Source organism: Marmota marmota, unplaced genomic scaffold (assembly GCF_001458135.2).
Source record: "Marmota marmota marmota unplaced genomic scaffold, marMar, whole genome shotgun sequence".
NCBI classification, from domain to species: domain Eukaryota; kingdom Metazoa; phylum Chordata; class Mammalia; order Rodentia; family Sciuridae; genus Marmota; species Marmota marmota.
In genome coordinates, this window is record NW_026000174.1 from 33,203,351 (window position 1) to 33,226,556 (window position 23,206).

A 23,206-nucleotide genomic window follows, 5' to 3' on the forward strand; every position below is an offset into this window, starting at 1 on the left:
GATCACATGTGAGCTTGTCTGTAAAAAGAATAATAATAATATCTGCATTAAAGAAATGAAATGGGATAATGTCTATGAAAGCATTTCACATATTCCTGGCACATAGTGGTCACTCAATGAGCAGTAGCTTCTCTTCACTTTGCTTCTCTTAGGATGCTTTCTACTTGTTTGGTGTTTTTTTTTTTTTGTTGTTGGTTAAAGAGGGACATTTTATTTATTTTTCTTTCTTCACTAGTCTGAAAACGAGTGAGATAGGGATCTGTATTTTAAATGCCTTTTAATTTCTTCACTAGGTGTTCAGGAAGACATATTGAATGAATTAGTGGATGACTAGATAATCTCTAAGGCCTTGACTTTTAAGTTCTGGCATTGTTTGACTCTTCTAATGTTTTAGTTGCTTAAAAGAAATTGGAGAGTGTCTTTAGAATAAATGTTAAGGAATTTCTTCCTTTTTGGTCTTATAAAATATGTATTTTATTAATTATTGCTAATAAGTATATACCTGGCCCCAGGAGCTGGCTGCTATCATATAAGGAGTTTCTTCAGTTCAGGCCTGATTTTTTTGTTGTGTTTCAAGTAAGAGAGGTCAGAGCTAGCCTTGATTCTCCGCTTCCCTTGAACTTCTCTTGGGAAGATCTCCTGTGAAAGATAAGCAAGAAATATGCATTTGTTCTCTGACATGAGATTTGGGAATCATGCATAATAGAGGTTGAGTTTCATGATATATTCATTTCAGTCCTCATGGAAGATGCATTTTGTATTTTTGATTAAACAGTCTAGCTGGTGAGGTCAGGCCAACTCAGTGGATTAGAGGAGACACAGCAGGTCCTTCTAAATCTCAGGATTAAACTGGTCACCATCTCAGTGAGCAGCTTTTCGATTGTCACCTGAATGTGTTGCTGGAGGTTAGTGCTGGTTGAAGTAATCTTGCTCCTGCTTGAGGGCATCTCTGGTGCCTGCCTCTAAGATGGCAGCAAAGTGCTTAGAAAGTGCACAGTTACATTTGGATGAGTTTAAATCCTGTCTTGGGTGTGTTATTTAATCCTTGAATTTCAGTTTTTAAATCTTTAAAATCAGTTTTATGCGGTTTTGTGGGTGACCTGCTAGTATGATGCCTGCCAGTGAGGTCAGGTCTCATGTCAGTGACACATTTCAGAAGAGAAGCATGGAAGACAAAATCCTCTGCTCCCCATGAAAGTGACAGCACTGGGGGGTATGGAAGGAGTGTTCCCAAAGTTACTTGCTGCAATCTACAGTGGTGGCACTAGGGACGTCTCATGGATCTGGAAAACATGATAATCTTGGGAAAGAAAAATCCAAATGCATATTTCATTCTAGGATAATTTGAAATGGTGATTGATATGTGAGTAGCTTCAACCTTTTCTCCCCTACTCATCTTCTAGGAATTGTCCAGATGTAGCCTTTGGTTTAAGGGGGGGGGGTAAAACTTTAATAATCTCTGTATTCTTGCAATTTATTTGAATCCCTGATGTCCAACAAGCCTTTTATTTCTCATTAGTTCTTGAAAAAATTAAAATGGGAGTTCTAAAAATAAACATCAATACATTCTTTTGACCCAAATGGCCTGTTTTAGACAATAGAAGAAAGATTCTGAACTGTGCTTTTATATATTTGAGAGACACAGCCCCATGCTTTGCTAATTAGCTTGTGGCTTCTTACCTTACAGTGGCTCAATTGATCTCCTTTTCAGAGGCTCCAGGTGTCACCACAAGGGCTGTCAGACAATAGGTGAATTGGGTCCCTTATAGTACAATTGATTTCAGGTCATGGTTTTTGTGTTGTGTTTAGCTAATTTTAGATTTTGAGGAACCTCGTAATAAAGGGTGGGGATTGGCGATAGCTGTGATATTCAGAACCAAAATAAAACAAAATTTTGTTTCTTTACACAGCTATTTTGAACTGGAGAGCAGTGGCCTGAGGGATGAGATTCGATATCACTACATACATAAGGGGAAGCCCAGGACAGAGGCACTTCCATACCGAATGGCGGACGGGCAGTGGCACAAGGTCGCACTGTCAGTGAGTGCCTCTCACCTCCTGCTCCATGTGGACTGCAATAGGTATGTCTTTGATTGTTAGTGATTTTGCCCTTGAAATCAAGCAATGGAAAGGGGAAAAAAAAATCAAATCCCTCCAAGACTTGCCAGGAAACAAAAACCAAGGGACCTTAATTGTAATTTAACCTACCAAATGGGCCGTTAGGCGTGCTGAAATGACCAAGTGTAATATGATAAGAAAACAGTTCATTAAGATGAAACTGTATCCTGTGATTAGGAACAAATGTACAAAAGGTTGATTACAGATTGGGGAATATTAAGTGCACCTTGGTGTGCTCTCGGCACTGGCTGAAATTCCATGGAACTGTGATCACAGTTAACTGTGATATATTGTTGTTGAGTTCGTTCCACTTGGGAGCAAAGAAGCCAGTCTACCTCAGAATGAATCTGAGAAGCCTTTGCTACTGAAGCGGCTAATTCTATTTTACTTCATCAGGTGCAGCTTTGCTTAAATATCTTTTCCAAATGGGACCTTCTTAAAATGGCTGTTCTTTGAATCTTTTGGAATCAATGCCATCCATTCTCTGCAGAGGAATGCACCTTCCAGCTTTTCAGAGGGTGGCAGGACTATTTGTGAGATCTGGGGGGGGTTCTATAGAAAGTTGTAGTGACACAGACATGCTGTTTTATTTGGCACTGGAGGTAGATTTACTGACAGCTGAAGAATGGAGACCACTGGTTTCTGTTCAATCACTTGTGGCTAGACAGCTAGATAATGATGGTTAAGGGAAAAATGTTGATCTCTCCAGAAACCACTGAAAATCCTTATGGGAAGCAATCCAGTCCAATTACAGAGAATTTTTTTGCATTCCAAGCATGCATTGTTGGTTCTCATTAATGATGCCATTAAAGTTAAAATGACTGTTCAGCCCCAGGGCTTGCTCCCTGGGGCCTAGGGTAAAGAAGTGCTGGGGACAGCCTCCCTTCCAGAACCCATCAAGAGGAAGGGTATTCCAAGGTCAGTCAGTGACAGACTACATATCTGATGAGTGGATTTTTTTTTAATGTGCTTGACACTCCTTCTGAAGTCTGCTTTAGAAGACTTGGAAGGGCAGCAATCTGGTGTCAGGCTCAATCCAGTGTCAGACTCTGAGAAATCGAAGTGTGTCTTGCTCCATTTTGATGTGCTCTATTTAAGGTACTTTCTAGACTTCTGAAGTATTGTGGCTTTGACTAGTTATAGTATTGTGTCTGGACAGTTTCCATAGAAACCATTGGCTCCTTTTCACCCTGCAGACTTGAGCTGGGCAGCCTGGAGGAAGCCAACCTTTAACTGCTCTCTCCGTTTCTACCTTTCAGAACTCATTGACTCTTTCAATTCTCTAGAAGTAAAGTGGCCTGGTAGATAGCACTCTTGTTCCCAGTGATTTGCCATCCACATGCTGCCCAAGTGGGATTGCAGAGGAAGGGCACTGCTTGTCCTCCTAAATCTCAGGCCAGGAAAAGGCCTCAAATTCCTACTTTAGTAATATCCAGCCAAAAATTCCTGGAGACACTGCTGTTTTCTTGCTATACATTATTTTGCTTCTTTCCTCCAAAAATTTTATTGTGTCTTGACATTGTTCTCTTTCAAGAACAGAAAAAAAAATAGGAGAGAGAGGATCTGTCCCTACTAAGGTAGAGTTTCTTGCCTCCATAAATTCTTTGGTCCCTTCGAAGACTTTGGGCAGGTGAATTTACTTACATATTAGCCATTTCATTTGAAACAGGAATGAAATATGAATACCTATTTATGAATACTAATTATGCTCTACATCATGATGTTTTGGTTAGTAACAGGCAGCATATAAGATGGTGGTCTCATTAGATACATCGCTTAGTGACATCATAGCCTTCTTAGTCTGTGTAAGTGCATATATGATGTTCATACAATGACACAATCACCTAATTCATTTATATCCCTGTTGTTATGGATCATATGACTGCACATATTTACAAATTGGAGTGTTAAATATTCCATGTAAGGTGCTTAGACCTTTAGTGTACAATATGCCTTTTGGTGGTGGTTGTTTTTTATTTTGCATATTTACCTCTTTGACCTTGCCTCTAACCTTTTTTCCATTGTCCATACTTCATGGATTCCACAGCCTCTCTTCAAGAAGAGTGGGAAAAGGATGGGGGCACTTTAGCTTTAGGATTAGCCAGTATTTGTGGAATTGATAGAGGAGATTCTATGTATTCATTTTCTTAATATTTTTACTCTTTGGCTTATGACATAACATGTTCTTTATGTGAGATCTTGGGAGATCCTTGGAGTTGTGTGGAAAAATGTGGGATCTTATTGCTGGAACTCATTGCACCTACATTTATTGAACATTATTACACTCTAGGTAACACACTAGGCTTAATGTTCCTTAGGACAGCCATATGGGACAGCTGCATTAGACCCATTTTATAGACTTGGAAATACAAAGGCCCAGAGAATGTAAATCACTAGGTTTCAGTAACATAAGTATAGAAACAAAACTTTGGACATGGATCTACCTCTCAAACTTTATTCTTACCACCCCTCCATATCCCCTCCATAGTGTGTAAACTTCATGCACTGTGGAAGACAAAGCCACAAGGACAGGAGGGAGTCTTCCCAGGAGTCAGTGCTACAGAATGTCATAAAGACGTTTAAAATCAGTAACACAAGATTTCCAGGTAATACCATTGCTCTGAAGAATTTTAGTGTGGCAGGACTTTCTGCTTTATTTTTTTAATACATAGGTTAGAAATTGAGAAATGGCTTTTTCAGACCTAATTGCACAAATCGTCATAAGAAAAGTCATTGCTATTTAAGTAGTTCAACACTTTCTATGCTACCAAGACTTACACTTTTTTCCTTAATTCAGCTCTTTACCCGGGCCTAGCTAGAAAATCTCAGTATACAGGTAGAAGATTACCTCAAACCAGAAAGATAAAAGGAACCATTCAGCTGGGTGGCCAGGCTGGTTATCTCCATTGCCTTGGGTTTTCCTCTACCTACCTTTTATATTAATAGTTGCCAACCAAGCCTAGAATGAGATCTTCCTCTGATTCTCTCCCTCTGTTCTCAGCTCCCTTAGCAGACTGTCCCATTAGTCAAAGGAAGAATCCGCCAAACTTGGGATTCAGATCAGTGATCTTTCACATTCACCACAAATGGATTTTCTTTTTTTCATTTGGTAACTTTTTTCAATCACCCAGTCATTTATTGGGCAAACTATCTCTGTGAGGATACTAAGAAATAAAAGCTTCCTAGCCATCGGGAAGTTCATGGCTTACTCATTTTATTCTTTTAAATTCATCCTGAAGCCACTATTCCTCCCCCTGAACTGTGATTGTCCCTGTCCTGGGTATCAGAGAGAGCCCGGACTCAGCCAGAAGCCCTGTGAGCAGTTTAAGTATTAGAGGGAACTGAAAGTAGTCACTTCCAGCATCTTGGTCTTAAAGTGACAGTAGACTGAGCCCCTCAGCATCCAGGAGATGGACTCTGTAATCTTTTCCATTCAAATGGCACCTAGGCCTAGCCAGCCTGTGGCTAGCACTTTCTGCAATATGCAAGTGCCCCTGCCCTAGGTTAACCTCTTTTTTTCATTTTTTATTTTAATTGGTTATATATGACAGCAGAATGCATTAAAATTTATATTACACATATAGAGCACAAGTTTTCATATCTCATTGTACACAAAGTAGAATCACACCATTTGCGACTTCATACATGTACTTAGGGTAATGATGTCCATCTCCTTCCACCATCATTCCTACCCCCATTCCCTCTTCCTTCCCCTCCCTCCCCTTTTTCCCTTTGCCCTATCTAGAATTCATTTGATCCTCCCATGCCATCCCAAACCACATTATGAATCAGCAGCCTTAAATCAGAGAAAACAAATGGCATTTGTTTTTTTGGGATTGTCTAACTTAGCATTATGTTCTTCAACTCCATCCATTTAACTGCAAATACCATAATTTTATTCTCTCTTAATGCTGAACAATATTCTATTGTGTGTGTGTGTGTGTGTATCACATCACATTTTCTTTATCCTTTCATCTACTAAAGGGCATCTAGGTTGGTTCCACAGTTTAGTTATTGTGAATTGTGCTTCTATAAACATTGATGTGGCTGTGTCCCTTGTAGTATGCTGTTTTTAAGTCCTTTGGGTGTAGACCAAGGAGAGGGATAGCTGGGTCAAATGGTGGTTCCATTCCAAGTTTTCCAAGGATTCTCCATACTGCTTTCTATATTGGCCGCACCAATTTGCAGTCCTACCAGCAACAAATCCTCGCCAACACTTTTTGTTGTTTGTATTCTTAATAGCTGCCATTCTGACTGGAGTGAGATGATATCTTAGAGTATTTTTGATTTGCATTTCTCTGATTGCTAGAGATATTTTTTTCATATATTTGTTGATTGATTGTATATCCTCTTCTGAGAAGTGTCTGTTCAGTTCCTTGGCCCATTTATTTATTAGGTTATTTCTTCTTTTGGTGTTAAGATTTTTGAGTTCTTTATATATCCTAGAGGTTATTGCTCTATTAGACGTATGCATGGTAAAAATTTGTTCCCAAGTTGTAGGCTCTCTATCACTATCACCTCACTGATTGTTTTTTTTTTTTCCCTGAGAAGAAGCTTTCTAGTTTGAATTCATCCCATTTATTGATTCTTGATATTAATTATTGTGCTATAGGAGTCTTATTAAGGAAGTTGGGGCCTAATCCGACATTATAGAGATTTGGGCCTACTTTTTCTTCTCGTAGATTCAGTGTCGTCTCTGGTTTAATTCCTAGGTCCTTGATCCACCTTGAGTTCTGTCTCACTGCTGGAAAAATTATCTCTGAATCACAGTCTATCATATTTTAACCAAACTCTGAATTCTTATTTCATTTGTTCAGACTTGTAGAAGTGTGCTTGGCACGTGCATCAATACACACACACACAAACACACACATATACTCTCTTATCCTGATCACTACCCTGACAGTGAGTTAACTCAGTGATTATAGTCTGGACAATAGCATATTTAGATTTCACTTTATTACATGCTATTTATAAGCCACAGAGCAATCCAATTTTTATATTTAACTGATCTTTAAAAGCTTGTTGAATCAGAAATTAAAATAACTATAAATCACAGAACAAGTCAGTAATTCAAAGTTTCTAATACTTCAGAGTATTTTCAAGATATAAGTATCTGCTTATATATGTAGATTTCTCATAATGAAATATGTCAATATGGCGTCTTCCTTCCAGAGAGCTCCTAAAGTATTTATAAACATCATCTTATTAAACCTTACATTTATTAAGGTACTTAAGCCATCTGTGTAATGTATTACACTGATTTTATACAAACATTGCTATAGAATAAAGGGGGAAATTAAGAGATGACTATAAATGATCATAGCTTCCCAAAGAAAAACTGACACTTTCAGTCTCTTGGGTCTCTGGTTGAAATATTCACTTTTAAAACAGAAATACACATAATTCTTCCTCAAAATTAATTAAAATAAAATTGGGAAGCCAGCATATGCCTCATGTCCAACTAACACAACAGCTCCAGATCCTCTATCTAGGGAGAGATGACAAGCAGGCTAGGAAGCTAGGACATCATGCTTAAGTTTAAGTACGAGTACCTGGCCATGGTGCAAGAGATAGTGTAAGGCAGCACATGATGGATTGTTGTTTTTCTGGTAGAGACAGTAAGGTCTGGAAGATCACAGCAGGGAGGGCTCCTGGGGATGTGGAGTAGTTTCTCAACTTCCTACCATTGCATGTGAAAATGCATGGCAGTTTCTATGACTTTACAGTAGTGTCCCTTTGTGAATTGCTAGTGACACGAGAGTCAGGCTTGCAACAAAGTTTATGTTGTGGGCATTACAAAGCCACTCGCAATCTGGTGAGAGGAAATTTGTATGGGTGCATAGTATCAAGTTGTCAGTAATGGAAGGCCTGTGGGGAGATAAAGAAGGAAGTATGGAGAGAGGAGGAAAGGGAAAAAAAGTGCTGTCTCCCATGTTTCATATTCCAGGAACCTGAGCCCTGTGGTTTAACCTAGATTGAAAAGAATTTTGAATCTTTGTCTTGGCTTTGCCAATTATAAAATGTGATTTTCATACAGTTATACAGGAGTGTGGAAGGCAATCTGTGTCTTTGCTTTCCAATTATTTAATTAATTAATTTGTACATTGGCTCATTCAAATGCCTGGAAATGTACTCTGATTTGCAAAATCGGAGTAGTAGTAACTCTTCTGCCATAGGGGTATTGTATCAGTATAGCTAGAGAGCGCATGTCAAATCTTCTGAAAATTTCAGGCTATTACATAAACAGACAGCATCATTAAGTACCATAGACAGGTACCATCATATTGAGAAGATTTTCAAGTATTATACTGGAAACTAATACAATTCAGTCTATAGTTTCACCTCTATTAAAACAGTGTCTTATGTCCCATGTATTTAGGACCAAATGGGTAATATGAATTCATGGAGCAAAATAGAGTTTGAGGTCAGTTGGGTCCCTGAAGTTATTCTGATTGACAAGTCCTAGGTGAGGTTCTCTAGTAGTTTGTCTTAGTTTCCTGGTCTGTACTGCAGCATAGTGGTGCATGGTTTTTATACTAACAAGATCACTTTTAAAATATGTAAAACCAGGAAGGAAATGTTCAGTGTGATAAGATCAGTTGTTGATCTTGGCAGGGATTTGAGAATATGGTGTGGCCTGTTTCCCTCTATTCCTGTGGTAGTGGAGAGGAAGAGGTTTAGAGAATTGGCCTCTGCTCAATCCTGAGCCAAAATTATTATGACTTTTATGAAGGGATGTAATGTTTTACCAAGTGAAGGAACTTCTTTGTTAGATTTTTTTCTGTGTCTCTTAAAGTCCACATGGATGAACAAAATAGTATTATCATTTGCATCCCTGCTTTAGCGTCCAAAATGTTCTGGTCTGAAAACATGAGCTAAAAGAAATTGTCACATTTTTGTGACTATGGGAAAATTATTTGCTATTTCTGCTGTTTCTGGATATTGGCCTTTTAAAGCATATAATGAGGATCCAGAACATGGTGACTTTTCTTTTTTTTGGTACTGGGGAGTGAACCCAAGGGTGCTTAACCATTGAGCCACATCTCCAGACCTTTTAATGTTTTATTTTGAGACAGGGTCTTGCTAAAGTTGCTTAGGGCCTTGCTAAGTTGCTGAGGCTGGCTCTGAACTTGTGATCTCCTGCCTTAGCATCCTGAGCCACTGGGATTATAGTGCCTGGCTAGAACTAGGTAACTTTTAATTCTCCTTCCAACTTTGGCCTTTTGGGGATCTCTGATTCCATATCATCACAAAGCCTATTTCAGGGGTTGCACTCTCCCCCTTCAGGACCCTGGAGAGCAACCCAGCTTGCCTTCTTCACAGGGCCACTTCTGAAGAGGACCAGCAGGGGGTTTGCAATCATCTGGATTTATATGTGAGTTGACAGGCCACAAGCTGCTCATAAGCAAAAAAATTCTTCCTCTAAATGCCCACTCTCTTTTTAAAGTTTAGTTTCCTCCCTCCATGTTGAATAGATGCATGTTTTGATGCTAAGGCATAGTACCTTCCTATTCTCTCCAACTTGTGCCATTTCTTTCTTCCAGAGTGTTCTGTGCCAGACATATGAGAATGGGTAACCTGTGGGGATGAGGACTGCCCTGATCATGGAGGCCTTAGCAGCTTACTGACCTACAAGATAAGCAATGTACTGTAGCAAGCAGATGATGGATAGTTGTGCTGTCTAGAAGAACAATACATCCTCTGAATACTGAAGGAAAAAAACCTTTGATGCTGCTGAGTCACAAAGATTTGAATAACTTTGAGAGGGAATGTAAACATCTTCAGGGCCAGTGTAACATATTCAAAGTTGTAGATTCCATGGAAAACTAGAGAGTGGCTGCTTCATCATTAAGGTGGCCTTGACACCTGAGTGTTGGCTTCCTGTTCTAACTGCCCCACCTCTTCCTACCTTGTGTAGCCTGTGGCTTATTCCTTTCAACCTTATTAGGTGGATTCCAAGTTTAACTTTGCCCTACATCCCATGGACATTAGGAGCAGATGGATTTCTAATTTTCTTTTGTTCCCTGGTGGGTTTAAGTGTGCCTTTAGTTAACCGTGGCCTCAATGGCAGAGAGAGAAGTGGAGATGAAAGAATTAACTGAAGTTGATGATCCCAGTGGCTTCACTTCCTTCCTCTATTCCTGGCCTTTCACAGTGGTAGTGAAAAGGATTAAATAGAAATACAATAGAATCTTTTCTTTATCTAATGGTCTGTTTTTGGACGCCGTCACTAGATTCACATGAAGGTATTTTATTGTATACATGAAGCCTAAGATGTATTAAAATAGAAAAATAAGACTCCATTTGCATCTTGTAGTGATTTCATCTACTTGTCTCAGACACATCTTGGGTTGTCATGGCTTCGCATGGACCTGGCTCTACATGGGATGAATGGAAGGCAAAATAGAATGCAAGAGAAATAAATTGTTTTCTTTTAGAAAAAAAATATTGATGCTTGTATTTTTATTGTTATAATTTTACTACATGGATGTGCACAGCTATTTTTTTTTTAAAAGGAAAGCAGAGAGAGAATAAAAAGTCAAATCAGAATACTACACATGATGGGACTGTATTTGAAAAAATACATATACATTTATATTTTAGTTGTGTCTATTAGTTTTATGCTTCACTTGTTGGAAAGGATCAGTGGGGAATAAAAAATGCATGAGCCATGAGGATTTTCTTGTTGAAAAAAAAGTTCCAATTGCTATTAGTTTTCTGGTTAGACCAGTGGTACTGATGTTGTCATTGAAAAGAACTGATTTCCTATTCTACTGTAAAGGAAATTAATCTAATTTAATTCCTTTAATTAAAGGAACTTTTAATTAAACTAATGTTATAAATGATAACAGCCAGAACAGTTGGGTGCCAGAAAGCCTATTTATGGGTGAACCTGTAATTTTTTTGTTCTTCATTTAGGGGTGTGTTTGGGATGGGGTGTGGGGAGGAGGAGTGTTGGAAGGAAAAGTTTTCTTTGCCCTCTTTTTCCTACCCTAACTCCACATTCAATTGACTTTTGTCTCCCAGTTTATCCTTTTAACTTCTGGTGAGTGTTTTTTCCAGCAGGGTTTCCAGAGTTACTGAGCTAGCTGGTTAATGTGGCTGGACCCCGGCTTGAGGGTTTTCCTTAGCAATTAGAGCAGAAATAATTTCTCTTCTCCTTAAAGGGCCTGTGAGAGGCCATCTCTACCTTTCCTCAGGAATGTCATGACACATCCCTACTCATTAGACTCTATTAGCCTGAGGGCATCACTTTCCTGACAGCAAATCTCACACATATGTACTTACAGGCTTCAGGTTGGGGCCATCAGTGGGTACTTTGGGACACTCAGAATGCTGTATCACCCAGAATGGAGTTTTATTTCCATTGGAGGTAAACAGCCTCGGGCTGCGATTAATCCTGGTATCTCCTCAGCAAAGCACTTAAGCAACTTAGTCAGTTGGTGCTCTTCTGCTAATACCTACTTTCCAGGTCTGATACTGTCTTTGGCTGAAGGAGAAGCAAGATGAGGGAAATGCATAATTCAAGTTTCCTGAATTCCTTGACATTTTAGCCTCAGAGACCCAAAGCCACACTGGGGGACATGCAGACTTTTTGCTCAGTCATTACTAAGCTGAGGTTAGTGTTTTAGAATTCTTTAGAGATGGTTCATGTATTCACTTGTCTTCATTATAGCCCTGTGAGATGGATGTTCTTGTATCTTATAGATGGGGACTTTGAGGTGCTGAGAAAAGAAGCAACTAGTTCAAGGGTATACAGTAAGTCAGGGGCAGAGAGGAGCCAGAGCCCAGGGTCCTTTCCTATTCCTCTGTTCAGGGAGTTTATTCTCTACCACTGTTACTACTCAAGAGAGTCGAATTGCTTTCTCTGGGCTAGCATTCAGGACTTAGGTTTCCTCCTCCACTTCCAGCTTCTCATGGAATAAGTTCAAGGAATCCAATTTATTAACTGTGGAAAAAAAACCCAAAACAACCAAAAGCACATTTTCATGTATAATTTTATGAAATTAGGGGACCTGGCCAGTTCACAACACTTCCTGTTGGACCATGGTCTACCATGTTATAAATTCCAGCTTTTGTTCATAAGTTGATCTTTAGATTCTAGAAGGCTTATGCAGAATTGGCTTTACATTTAAATGCCCCTTATTCCTGGAATTTGGAGTGTTGAGAGGTTTGTGGTTTGGGTACCACAGAGATAGGGCCCCTTGACCTTGTGGGATCTGTACTCAGTGGCCCTGGGCCTAACCTTGAATCACAACTGACTGCAGATGAGCCGTCTGGTCATTTCTTCAAATGTGGAATAGACGAATCAGCCTACTCTCCTGTGTTCCATAATTGGCTTTACACTGTTCTGATATAAATTTTGATATTTAATGTTTCAAGTAGTAAACCCTCTGTATTTGTGAAGGTGACTTTGCAGTCACAAGGTCTCATTGAAAACTATTGGCAGTGAAATAAATGGTCGGACAACGGAGAACTCTCATTTAGGAGGACATTTGTCATTATTGCTTCTTCTATGGGTACCTTATTAGATATACACTAAAACCTGCAGAAACTAATAAGAGAGCTCCGGAGGTATTTGAACACACTGAATTCTGAGTAATTTTCACGAATGGTAATTTTTCATGAATATTGGAGTGATGTACAACGATTTCACACTACAAGCCCCTTCCCTTCCCTCTCCAACAAATGATTAAACCTAATTAATAGCATCTATGTTTTAAGACAACAATTCAGATCCTTAATTTAGCTTACACAAATTTTATATAGTCTGACGAGTGTTTCCATTTATTTTTTATAGTCTGGCCAATCTTTCCTTCTACAGTTTTATCTTGTGATCAGTTTTCTTTATCCTCTAACCTCAAATTCTTTTAGTTCTTCAAATGTACCATATTCACCTAAGCCACTGGACCTTTGCACCTGCCATTTCTATAATGCCAATCAATTTCTATTCATCCTTAATTTTCAGGCCAAAAGAAAGGGGTCAGTTGTGTTTTACGTTTTCTCCATAAAATAGAGTTCATTTTCTACTGAGCAGCTTTTGATCATTTGATTGATGTCTGCCTGTCTCACAGGTTGTAAGTACCCTGAGAACTCTCTACTTGAGCCATCAATGTCTTCCACAGAACTGCCACATAATAGATAGTCAGCTGCCGCAGTCTGGCTGGGAACAATCAGGAGCCACTTGTCAAAAGAAACTAACTTTATTTTTAGAACCACACACGCCAAACAAAACAGCCTCTCAGGAAAAATCCTCAGAGCCTCAACTGCCACCACCGGCTTTCCACAAGCCTCTCTCTCCCACACAAGCCTCTCTCCACCTCCCACAATCCTCCTGCTCTTGAGGCCGATTGGCTGGGTCACGTGGGCGGAGCCAAAAAAAGTCCCCCAATGAGCAGCTCCGTGGTCTGAAAGGGCAGGGAAACAGTCCAATGAGCATCACCGCAGAGGAGCCAATCAGCTAGATGTTGCTGGGGCCGCTGTGAGCCAATCATCAGCCGGCAGCTGGAAGTTTGCTGGCAGCTGGAAGTTTGCTGGGGCCCCTTTGGCTGTGGCTCTCAACAGTCAGCAATATCAGCAAATACTTGAATGGATGCATAAATGGAAAAGCTGTGTGTAGAGTCTGTATTTTGACCTCTGCTCTTAGTCTTCCAGATTATTCCATTAGATATAACTTTTTCCTTTGCCTCAGTCCCCACATCTATGCAAAATTAGCATCCGTTCTGTCCAGTCCATTTGTACAGTTTGTTGTGAGATCAAACCAGAACCTGCATGAGTGTGCATTAACAATTCCAGCATGCTTGGTAAACAGGCACAAGAAAAGGCGAAGATGAAGTCATCTTCACACCTTGTTTTGAACTTTTGGGGATTGTCTGCTTCTGGATGAAGGCAGTTAATTTATAGAAGGCTTTTGGTGTTTTCGTGGTCTGATTCACAGCACAAGGTGAGTTGTGCTCTGCTCTCAAGTTGAATTTACATGTGCCTGTGTCAGCGGGAGCTCTGGCAGGCGTGAAGGAGAATGGAGGAGAAGGTAATTTACAGATGGGGCACAGACATGAACTGATGACAGGTGAGACTCAGGCACACATGTCCCTCTGCTGGAGAGCAGACACAACGGAGGACACAGGTGTTGTCTGTATAGTGGACATGTCACCATCATAAAACCCTGTCAGACTGTTCCTTAATACTGCATTTGAGGCTTACAGGCAGGGCTTCCCATCAAGCCCCTGGGCATGGTTTCTAGAGTGGCCTCTGCTACTTTGGCGTATCATTATTATGAAGCTTGATGGGTATGTTTTTCTGAAATAGTTTGAAATTATGAAAGGTGTAAGGTATTTCAAACTATCACCCTGCCTTTCATTCTATTTTATAGGAGTAGTCATTATGAGCACTTTTATTTCTATTCTTCAAATTTTTCTTTGAATATACAAACACATATTTCAGTAATAAATAACATCAGACATAGTGTTATTCAGATTGATTTTTTCATTTAAAAGAATACGAGTCCAATGAACTATTGATTTACAGTAGGAACATCCTCAGGAGGAATGAGGGCTGCTTTGCTTTCTGTAGGATGGTCTGGGCAGCTTTGTCCCTTGGCAGTGTGTGGAGCAGCGCTCCCCTGCAAGCTTCCAGCTTCCTGCTTTGGAATACATCCCTCCTGCCTGTCACAAACAGCAGGGACCAGAGAACAAGGGCAGGGAGCCAGGCGCCCCTGCTCTCGTAGCAGCATGTCCTATCTTGGCCATGTAGCTATGTGAGACCATGGCAGTGAGCCTGTGTTGAGACAGGAGTAACAAAATTGAAATGGGAATGTGATGAGGGTCAGCGTGGACATAATGCTAGATCTTATTTTGTGTAGCTAAAGCAAAGCTGGTGCTGTTCAAGGTGAACACAATGAGACAAAGTATAGTTAGTTCAGTGGTGTTTTAGTCAGCTTTTTCACTGCTGTGGCTACAAAGACCCACCCAGAACAATCATAGAAGGGGGAAAAGTTTATTTGAGAGCTCACACAGTTTCAGAGGTCTCAATCCATAGACAGCTGGCTCCATTCCTCTGGACTCAAGGTGAGGCAGAACATCATGGTGGAAGGAAGTGGTAAAGGGAAGTGGCTCACATTATGATCAGAAAGCAGAGAGAGAAAGTCTCCACTCAACAGATATAAATATATACCCAAAGCCACGCCCCAATTTCCACCACCTCCAGCCATACCCTACCACTCAATTACCACTCAGTTAATATCTATCAGGGAACTAATTCACTGATTGGGTTAAGACTCTTAAAACCCAATCATTTCTCCTCTGAACTGCCTTGCATTGTCTCACATGTGACCTTTTGGGGGACACTTTACATTCAAACCATAACAAATAATTAAGAGGGACAAGCTTTTGGAGTTGGACAAAAATGGGTTTCTACTCTGTCTTTGCCATGAGCTATGCCACCTTCTGCAAGTTATTTAAGATTTCCAAGCCTCAATCATAAGACAGAAATAATAATAGTGTCTCCCTTGTGGGGTTGTGAGAACTAAATATGATACGGTACACAGATCAGATAGTCCGCTCTGGGTTGCAAATCCTAGTGACTTAAACTACAGTAATATATAATGTTCCTTAAACAAGAAGTTTAGGTGAAGCAACATCTGAGATGAGTCTGTAGCACAGATGTAGCATCTGGGAAGAGGCCCTTAGCATTCTTCTATTCCACTACCCCAGGCATGGTCTCTAGATGCTTTTGTCTGGCAAAGGGGACAGGAATGACCACAACCGTCCAAGACCAGCAGTCCTTCCTGTGGTGCTGGCACATTGCTCATCTGACAAAACAGGTTTGTTGAGGAAGAATAAAGGGGAAATGTTGGGCAGATGGTCAACAGTGTCTGCCCAGAAAATCAATAGTTCAGCGCTGTGCGTGGTGGTGTATGTTTAATCTATTCCTTTATGATGCAGCTGATGCTTGATCTGATTGTGATGATGATTCTTGCATGTCTGAGCAGCAGAAGTGTACAGAACAAGTAATACCAGTATCTGGTTAATCAGGAGTCATTTGTATGCATGGCCATTGCTGCCATCATGGCATCTTCAGGAGGTCCCAGGCCAAGATCAAACAGGCCTGACTGCCTCCTGCCTCCATAGTCCATCAGACCCATGGGCAGGGGTAGCTCTTGTTGGACTTGTGCTTTGGAAAACCTAGGCACCACTTGTCTGCCTTTTGTAACTGCTCTCTTATAGCTGCCCTCTTACAGGGCATTAAACAGCTGCCCATTCCACATAAGGTGCCGTGGCAGGCCATCTAAGCCAGTGCCCCACTGTGGCTTTTATCCAAGCCAGCCTTCCCACTTATTCTCACCTCCTGATACTCCCAACTCTTGCTTTCTTAGTCTATCAGTCTCTGGCTTTTGACAACTTGTTTGGATTCCTTCTCTAATGACCAACCTCAGAGTTTCAAGGGTACTCTGCCAGCCCCACTCTATAGCATCCTCCTGGCACAGAAGTCCCACATTTACTTTGTTACACTCTCTTACGCTGACTCCTTAAGAGGAGTTTGGTGTTTTTGTTTTCCTGCCATACCTTACCTACAAGTTGGATCCTGGAGAGTTTGTGGGCTGCTGCTTTATCTCCCTGAAGTTAGAGCCATGCCCTGGTGGAATTCAGCATTGCAGCTCGGCTTAAAGCTTCTCTCGGAGTAATTCTGAAATCCAGAGAAGAAAATGATTACAACCTTTACATTATCCACAAAACTGTTAAACATGCAAACTATGTGGCTGAGCCTTGCTCTAAAGCTCATACTTGCTAAGCAGCACATGGAAAAAGCGACTTAGTATTTGCAAGAGGAATGATCTCTGGGATTAACTAAAATGTCACCTCTTTCAAAAGAGAGGATGCTTCAGTATTAACTACAGTCATCCCTGGAGGAGGAAGCAGGGTCAGAAGGTGGAAAAAACCCTTGAAGTCCATTCTGAGTATCTTCTGTTTGTTTCTCCAGAAACATTCTCTCTGCTCCCTTCCTCACTGTGCTGTGTCCCAGCAACCTGTCTGGATTCCTTCTGAATATCATCAGCAGAAAATATAGGCAGGAGGTTGGAGGAAGGGAACAGAGGGCCTCATTCCCATGGCTCCTTTCCTGTGGAGTCACCCAAGCCTGGCTTTGTCCCTTGACCAGAGGACACAGGCCCCAATTAGGTGGCTCTTTTTGGGTTCACTGCCCTTGTATGCTCAGGAAGGTAAGAGCTCTGCCCATCCCTTTAACTTTTTACAAACTGTGGGGTGCCACCCCATCCCTTGCTGCTTAGCTACTTCTTATACATTGCCATGTAACTGATCCTTTGGGTTTATTATTCTCTTTTCAAATGACCAGATTTTATATAGTAAATCAAGACCCTGACTATTACGGATTGCTCTCTGGCTTCCCCACTTCCTAGAGGTGTATCCTCAGGCGCGTTTCTTAACCCCTTTGAGTCTTGGGTTTCTCATCAATAAAGTGGGGGTGGCAGTAATCCTGCTTCTGTCTTCCTCTCCAGGACGAATAGGAGTGTGCAAATGACACGTAATCTGCTGTGCACACAAGGGAGGGGTGTCCACCTCTAGGCCACCCAGAGCTCCACGTGGGCTTTGGGGAGAGTGCAGCTCTCTGGAGAGGGCACTGCATCTTCCTGTTCCCTCAGCACAGTGGAGGAGAAGCACCCGTGACAGGAGGACAACCTGATGGCCACACTTCCAAGCTGACCTCTTCCTCCACTCACCTGAGAGTACAGGGCCAGCTCATCAGGAACATGGAGAAGTCTCTTCCTGCCACAAATGATTTAATAATGAAATTAGCCTCTGATAGGATGGGTTCTATGATGAGGCCTTTGGGAAATAGAGTTGTGTGGTCGAAAAAGACACAATTGTCAAAATGGTGAAATAGATGAAAAAGACTGATTCTTGGGCTTTTGTTTTTCAACATTCAGAGTCCAGTGTTTGGAGGAGGTAAGCGGTGAGTATCTGTGTCTGGGTAATCTGACACTGGGGCCTAAAAAGAAGTGGCCCTGATATCTGTGTTGGAAATTGCCTTGGGAGGCCTTGTGCCTGACTTAAGGACAGATGTGCCACCCCCTGTAGCAATGGCTCTGTCTCATGCCCATCAACTCAGCTGTCTTATTACCCTTGAAAGACACATTGGCATGGGAAATTACCTTGATCATTTATCTGTTTACAATTTGGTGGTGTGTCCCCTTCTCCCTCACTCATATCCCTCACCTCCAGTAAGGAATGTCAGCTGCTTGAACTTGTTTTGTTTTAATGCTGAGTCCTCTGCAGCTGGCCAGATGCTGGGAACATAGTGGACACTCAGTTCTGGTTGAGTGGGTGAATGAGTTAATAAGCTAAAGGATTCTCACACATATAGGTGGCAGTCTTGGGCATGAGAGGAATTCTGGACCTTTAAGGAGCTCATATATAATTCTTTCCATAACTTCAAAGAGAGGAACATGAACTCCCAATGCCAAGACTTGAAATTCTCAGAGCCCAAATGGAGGCAAAGGCACAGGTAAACGGTTACATAATTTGAAAATAGGAGAATTGACTTCACAGGGAAATGAGAGAGTCGAGCCAGACTACTGGGATCTTGTTTAGATTCTTTTTTCTTAAGGTTTCCTTTTGCCTAAGCTACTAGAGCTACATTTTAATAATTTCTTAAAAAAAAGGTGGTCTGGAGGTGTAGCTAAGTGGTAGGGTTCTTGAGTAGCATGTACCAGGCCCTGGGTTTGATCCCCAGGATAATAATAGCAATAATAATAATAGTTAATAATTAATAAATAAAAATAACCCTATGTCATGGGTTTAATTGAAGCAATACATGGAAAGCATATAGATTTTTGTCTGGGACATAGTAAGGACTCAGTAATGTTGATACTGAGGATGATGATGATGATGATGATGATGATGATGATGATGATTACCAGAGTAGTAGTAGGAGGACAGGAAGAAAAGAAGGAAAAGTTTATGAAATAAAATTCAGTAAATCCTGGCCAGCAGGTTCCATCTGTACTACTCAGCTCTTTGTGACCTTTGGCAAGAACTTCCCTTCTTTGAGCATCATTTGCAAAATGAGGAATTTGAACCTGGTAGTTTCTGTGTGCTCTCAAATTATGATTAGTTTTCACAGAGTTGGGCTTGGAGGATGCAGTCTATTTTGTATATAAGAGAGTATGAAATGCATGTGGGGGATACTTTTCCCTCTTGTTAATTTGTTTTTTTCTGTTTATGCCATCAGGTTACTAAGCGAAAAGAATAGCATGTCTCTTTGATCTTTCTACCCCAAGGCTCACACACTTTGGATACAGAGGAGATTCTCAAATATCCATTGGTTGCTTGATTGACTGATTTGGTTAGATGTTAGGGTTTGGAAAGATTCCAGCAGATTCAGAAGAGAAGGAAAGAAAGGGTAAAGGATAATTTCATTTAAATTTTTTTAAAAATTGTCCATGAGATGTTTGTGTTACTTTATGTATACATGTATATTTCAGAAAAGGAAATACAAAGAGGGTGGAAGACAACCAGGAGAAAGTAGGAAAGGAAAGATGAATATTAATCTGGTGTCTTCCATGTGCCAAGGGCTTATAGCATCGCAATTGACCTCAGAAGAACCTTGTGAGATGTGGGAGCAGCTGTTTTTAAGGCATCTTCATTTCCATTTTGATTGTGAGGAGGTAGGATCACGGAGATCTAACCTATTTCAGGTCCCAGTAGGAGGCAGGTTAGAGGTGATTTGAAACCCAAGTCTGCATGATTGCAAAGCCATCACACTCTCTTCTGTGGGGTAGCTATTCCACATCTCTTCCCCACTTCTCATACTCTCAACACTTCCAGGCTTTTGTTCACATTCCACTGATAAACTTCCTTCCTACCTCACCCAGAAAATAGAAGCAGAACCTACCTCATTCTGAACCATGGACTCTGCATGCTCCTATTTTAGGGTCTCCACTTTTCCTTGTGCATGATCAATTTCAACTGGTATTCCATCCCTCCTGTACTGCATCAACGGGACCATCTCCAGCAGCGTATATACATTCTACAAACTCATTATATGTCAGTACACACAACTTCACTCCATTCTATCTCCTTCTCCAACCAGGATCCCCATTTCTCCGTGTTTCTTCACAGCAAAACTCCCAAGAAGAACTGGTAAATACTGTATCTTCATTGCTTCCCCTCCCATTTTCTCTCGAATTTATCCTGACCAGGTTTTGTTTCCTATCATCCTACCAAACCAACTTTATTCAGGTCCCCACTGACCTCCATGTTGGTAATTCCAAGAGTCAGTCCTCCATCTTCATCCTACTGGATCTGTCAGCTGCATTTGTTTGCTCCCTCCTGGAAAATTATTCTTCAGTGTATTACTGGGCCACCAAAAATGTGGAGCAGTCCTTACTTTTTCTCACACTGTAAATGCAATTATAAATAAATTCTATTCATTTTATCTTCATAATATGTAAAAAACAAATGACACTTTTTACAGTATCTCTGCAACTACCTGCCTGGTCCAAACCGTCACTAACTCTCACATGTGCTATTGCAATAGTCTTCAATGAGTTGCCCACATTTTCTGTGACCTTGTTCCCAGCCTGTTGTTAACCCACCAACCAGTGTAATCCATTTAAATTAGGTAATGTAAGCCCTTTCCTCAAAACTCTACAAAGCTTCCCATCTCACTTAAAGTAAGAGATTGGTCCACAGTATGACCTGTAAGTCTAAAGAGATGGAGCTCTTAGTTGTATCCCTGGCCCCCTTCTCTATCACTATTCCCTGCTTACTCTTTGCCAGGCTTGTCACTTATTACTCTGTTCCTTAGGCTGTGGTGTTCCTTGACATTCTCCACGTGTGCCTGCCTTAGTCCTCTGCATTGGCTGTTTGTTCTGCTTGTAATACTGTTCTTATACACAGGCTCCTGGCTTCTTTCCTTCCTTCCTTGAACTCTCTATATAAGTGCCTTCTAACCCATAAAACCATATTGTTCTCCATCCCATTATTCTGTTTTATCTGCATCTTTCACTTCTACTATTGATTGATTTATTACATATTTTTATCTCCATATTTCTACCTTTTCCTAAGAAGGCAAGGGTTCTTCAAAACACAGTAATATACCCAAACCATTGTAGATAATAAATGTCTATTGAAGGAAAGAATGAACGACTATATTACATTGCCTCCTTTCTTTTTTCTTTTTTTTTTTTTCAGAGTAGAAATTAGAAGTTTATTAAAGGACAGCAGAAAAGACTTCTCCCGGAGGAAGAAGGGGACCCAATAGGTGGAATCCGTGGAAGTGCGGTTGTTTCCCCTTTTTATAGTTTTGGTGATGGAATGTAGGTTGGAAGGCCCGAGGGCCTGGGTTTGATCCTCAGCACCACATAACAAACGAAGATATTTTGGGGCTGGGGATGTGGCTCAAGCGGTAGCGCGCTCGCCTGACATTGCCTCCTTTCTATCTTGCATTACTAATGACTGAGCACTTTGAATTCCATATGTTGTTGGTGTAAAACAAAACAGAACCAGACCAGATCAAAACAAAAAATGAAGAAGATGGCCTTGATTTTCTGGGAACCATCAAATGGCTAAGAATTGGAGACTATTGTGCAGTCTTATGGGGCCAGAAGGCTATGGGTGAGGATATTTTAAATGGGTACAGAACAGAGATAGCTGCTGGCTGATTTGGAAACGCTGCTGGGCCTTTCTGCGGTTGGAAATGACCAATGATGTGTATTTTTATCAAGTGAAGCAGGTGGGTTGGAGTGGAGGGCTTAGTTGGAACAGTGCCAAAGAGCTACCACTTCTTTAGCACCTACTACAAGCCAGGCCTTGTGGTTGACAAACATTATTTTATTTCAATATAACATAAAACCTAGGAGGCATCTCCAGCTTCCTCATTTTTCAGGGAGGTTAAATGACTATTTCAAACATTCTAGATCAGAAAAGTTAGAACTGGATGTGGCTGCACTGAAATCTCCTTGATGGTGAGGAAAAGCTCTAGGTTTCTCTGCAGACCTGTGTTCTAACTCACAGAAACATGTCCAGAATATTTAGAGGAGGACTCAGATATTTACTAGGTGTTTTAAAGGATCTTTGTCAAGCTTTCTTATTTATTTTTGAGCCTACACAGTCCCATGGGGGACATAGAACTAAATGCACATTATATCTTCTTAGAAGCTTGTGGTCCTATTTGACACATAAAACCAACACAATGACTCCTATAGTTAATAGACAATACTGTACAATGCAGTGCTGAGCTATGTGTCAAGCTTATTTTAAGTGCTACTATAATTGAGAAGGAAGAAGAGTCTGTATCATCCTTTCATTGAGCATTTATTGAGTGTGTTTTATGCGTTAGGTCCTGTCATAGTTTTGGGGAATAAAGAGATGATGGTGGTGGTGATGGTGATGATGATGATGGTGATGATGATGACAATGTCAACAATGATGATTGCATGATTATTGTTTAAATGAAACATCCCGAATAGGCAAGTTCATTAGAGACAAATAGTAGACTGGGGTATCGGTGAGGAGTAATAGAGAATTATTACATTATGATTACAGAGTTTTTGTTCAGGGTGATAAAAAACATTTTAGAAACTGATTTGGTTATGGTTATACAATTTTATGAACATAGTTAATGCCACTGAATTTTCCAAGCAAAAATGGATAAAATGACACTCTTTGTTACACATGTTTACCACAAAGAAAAAATTAATAATGTAATATATCAAAATTTATTGAAGCATATACATTAAATAGGTGAATTGTATCATATGTGAATTATGTATCAATAAAGTTGTTAAAAATTACCATGTAAGAAAATAAAACACATATTGAAAAGGCCTATCATGGATCTGGTACCTATAAAGTCATGGACCTATAAAGTCAACTTTGAGATCTATCTCAGTAAAAGTATTATATTTTAAATAAAATTTTAAAAAAGCTTAATAAACTCAAGGCAAAAACCCATATCACTAAAAAATAAGCGAAATTCAGGTTGGCATCAGACATTTTGATAGCAACATACAAACAAAGACAAATGTAGCACTTTCAATAAAACTCAAGGAAAGATACGGCGAGAA

The 23,206-nt window shown here is 40.4% G+C and overlaps 1 protein-coding gene across 2 annotated transcripts in view; it reads left to right on the forward strand.

Annotated features, from left to right (window-relative positions):
• The window catches only part of Nell1 (neural EGFL like 1), an 801,023-nt gene that overhangs the window by 138,419 nt on the left and 639,398 nt on the right, over positions 1-23,206 (forward strand). For both annotated transcript variants that reach the window (XM_048788493.1, XM_048788492.1), the window contains exon 4: positions 1,911-2,081. In XM_048788493.1, coding sequence (XP_048644450.1) covers positions 1,911-2,081 — 171 coding nt within the window. The remainder of the gene's footprint in view (positions 1-1,910; positions 2,082-23,206) is intronic.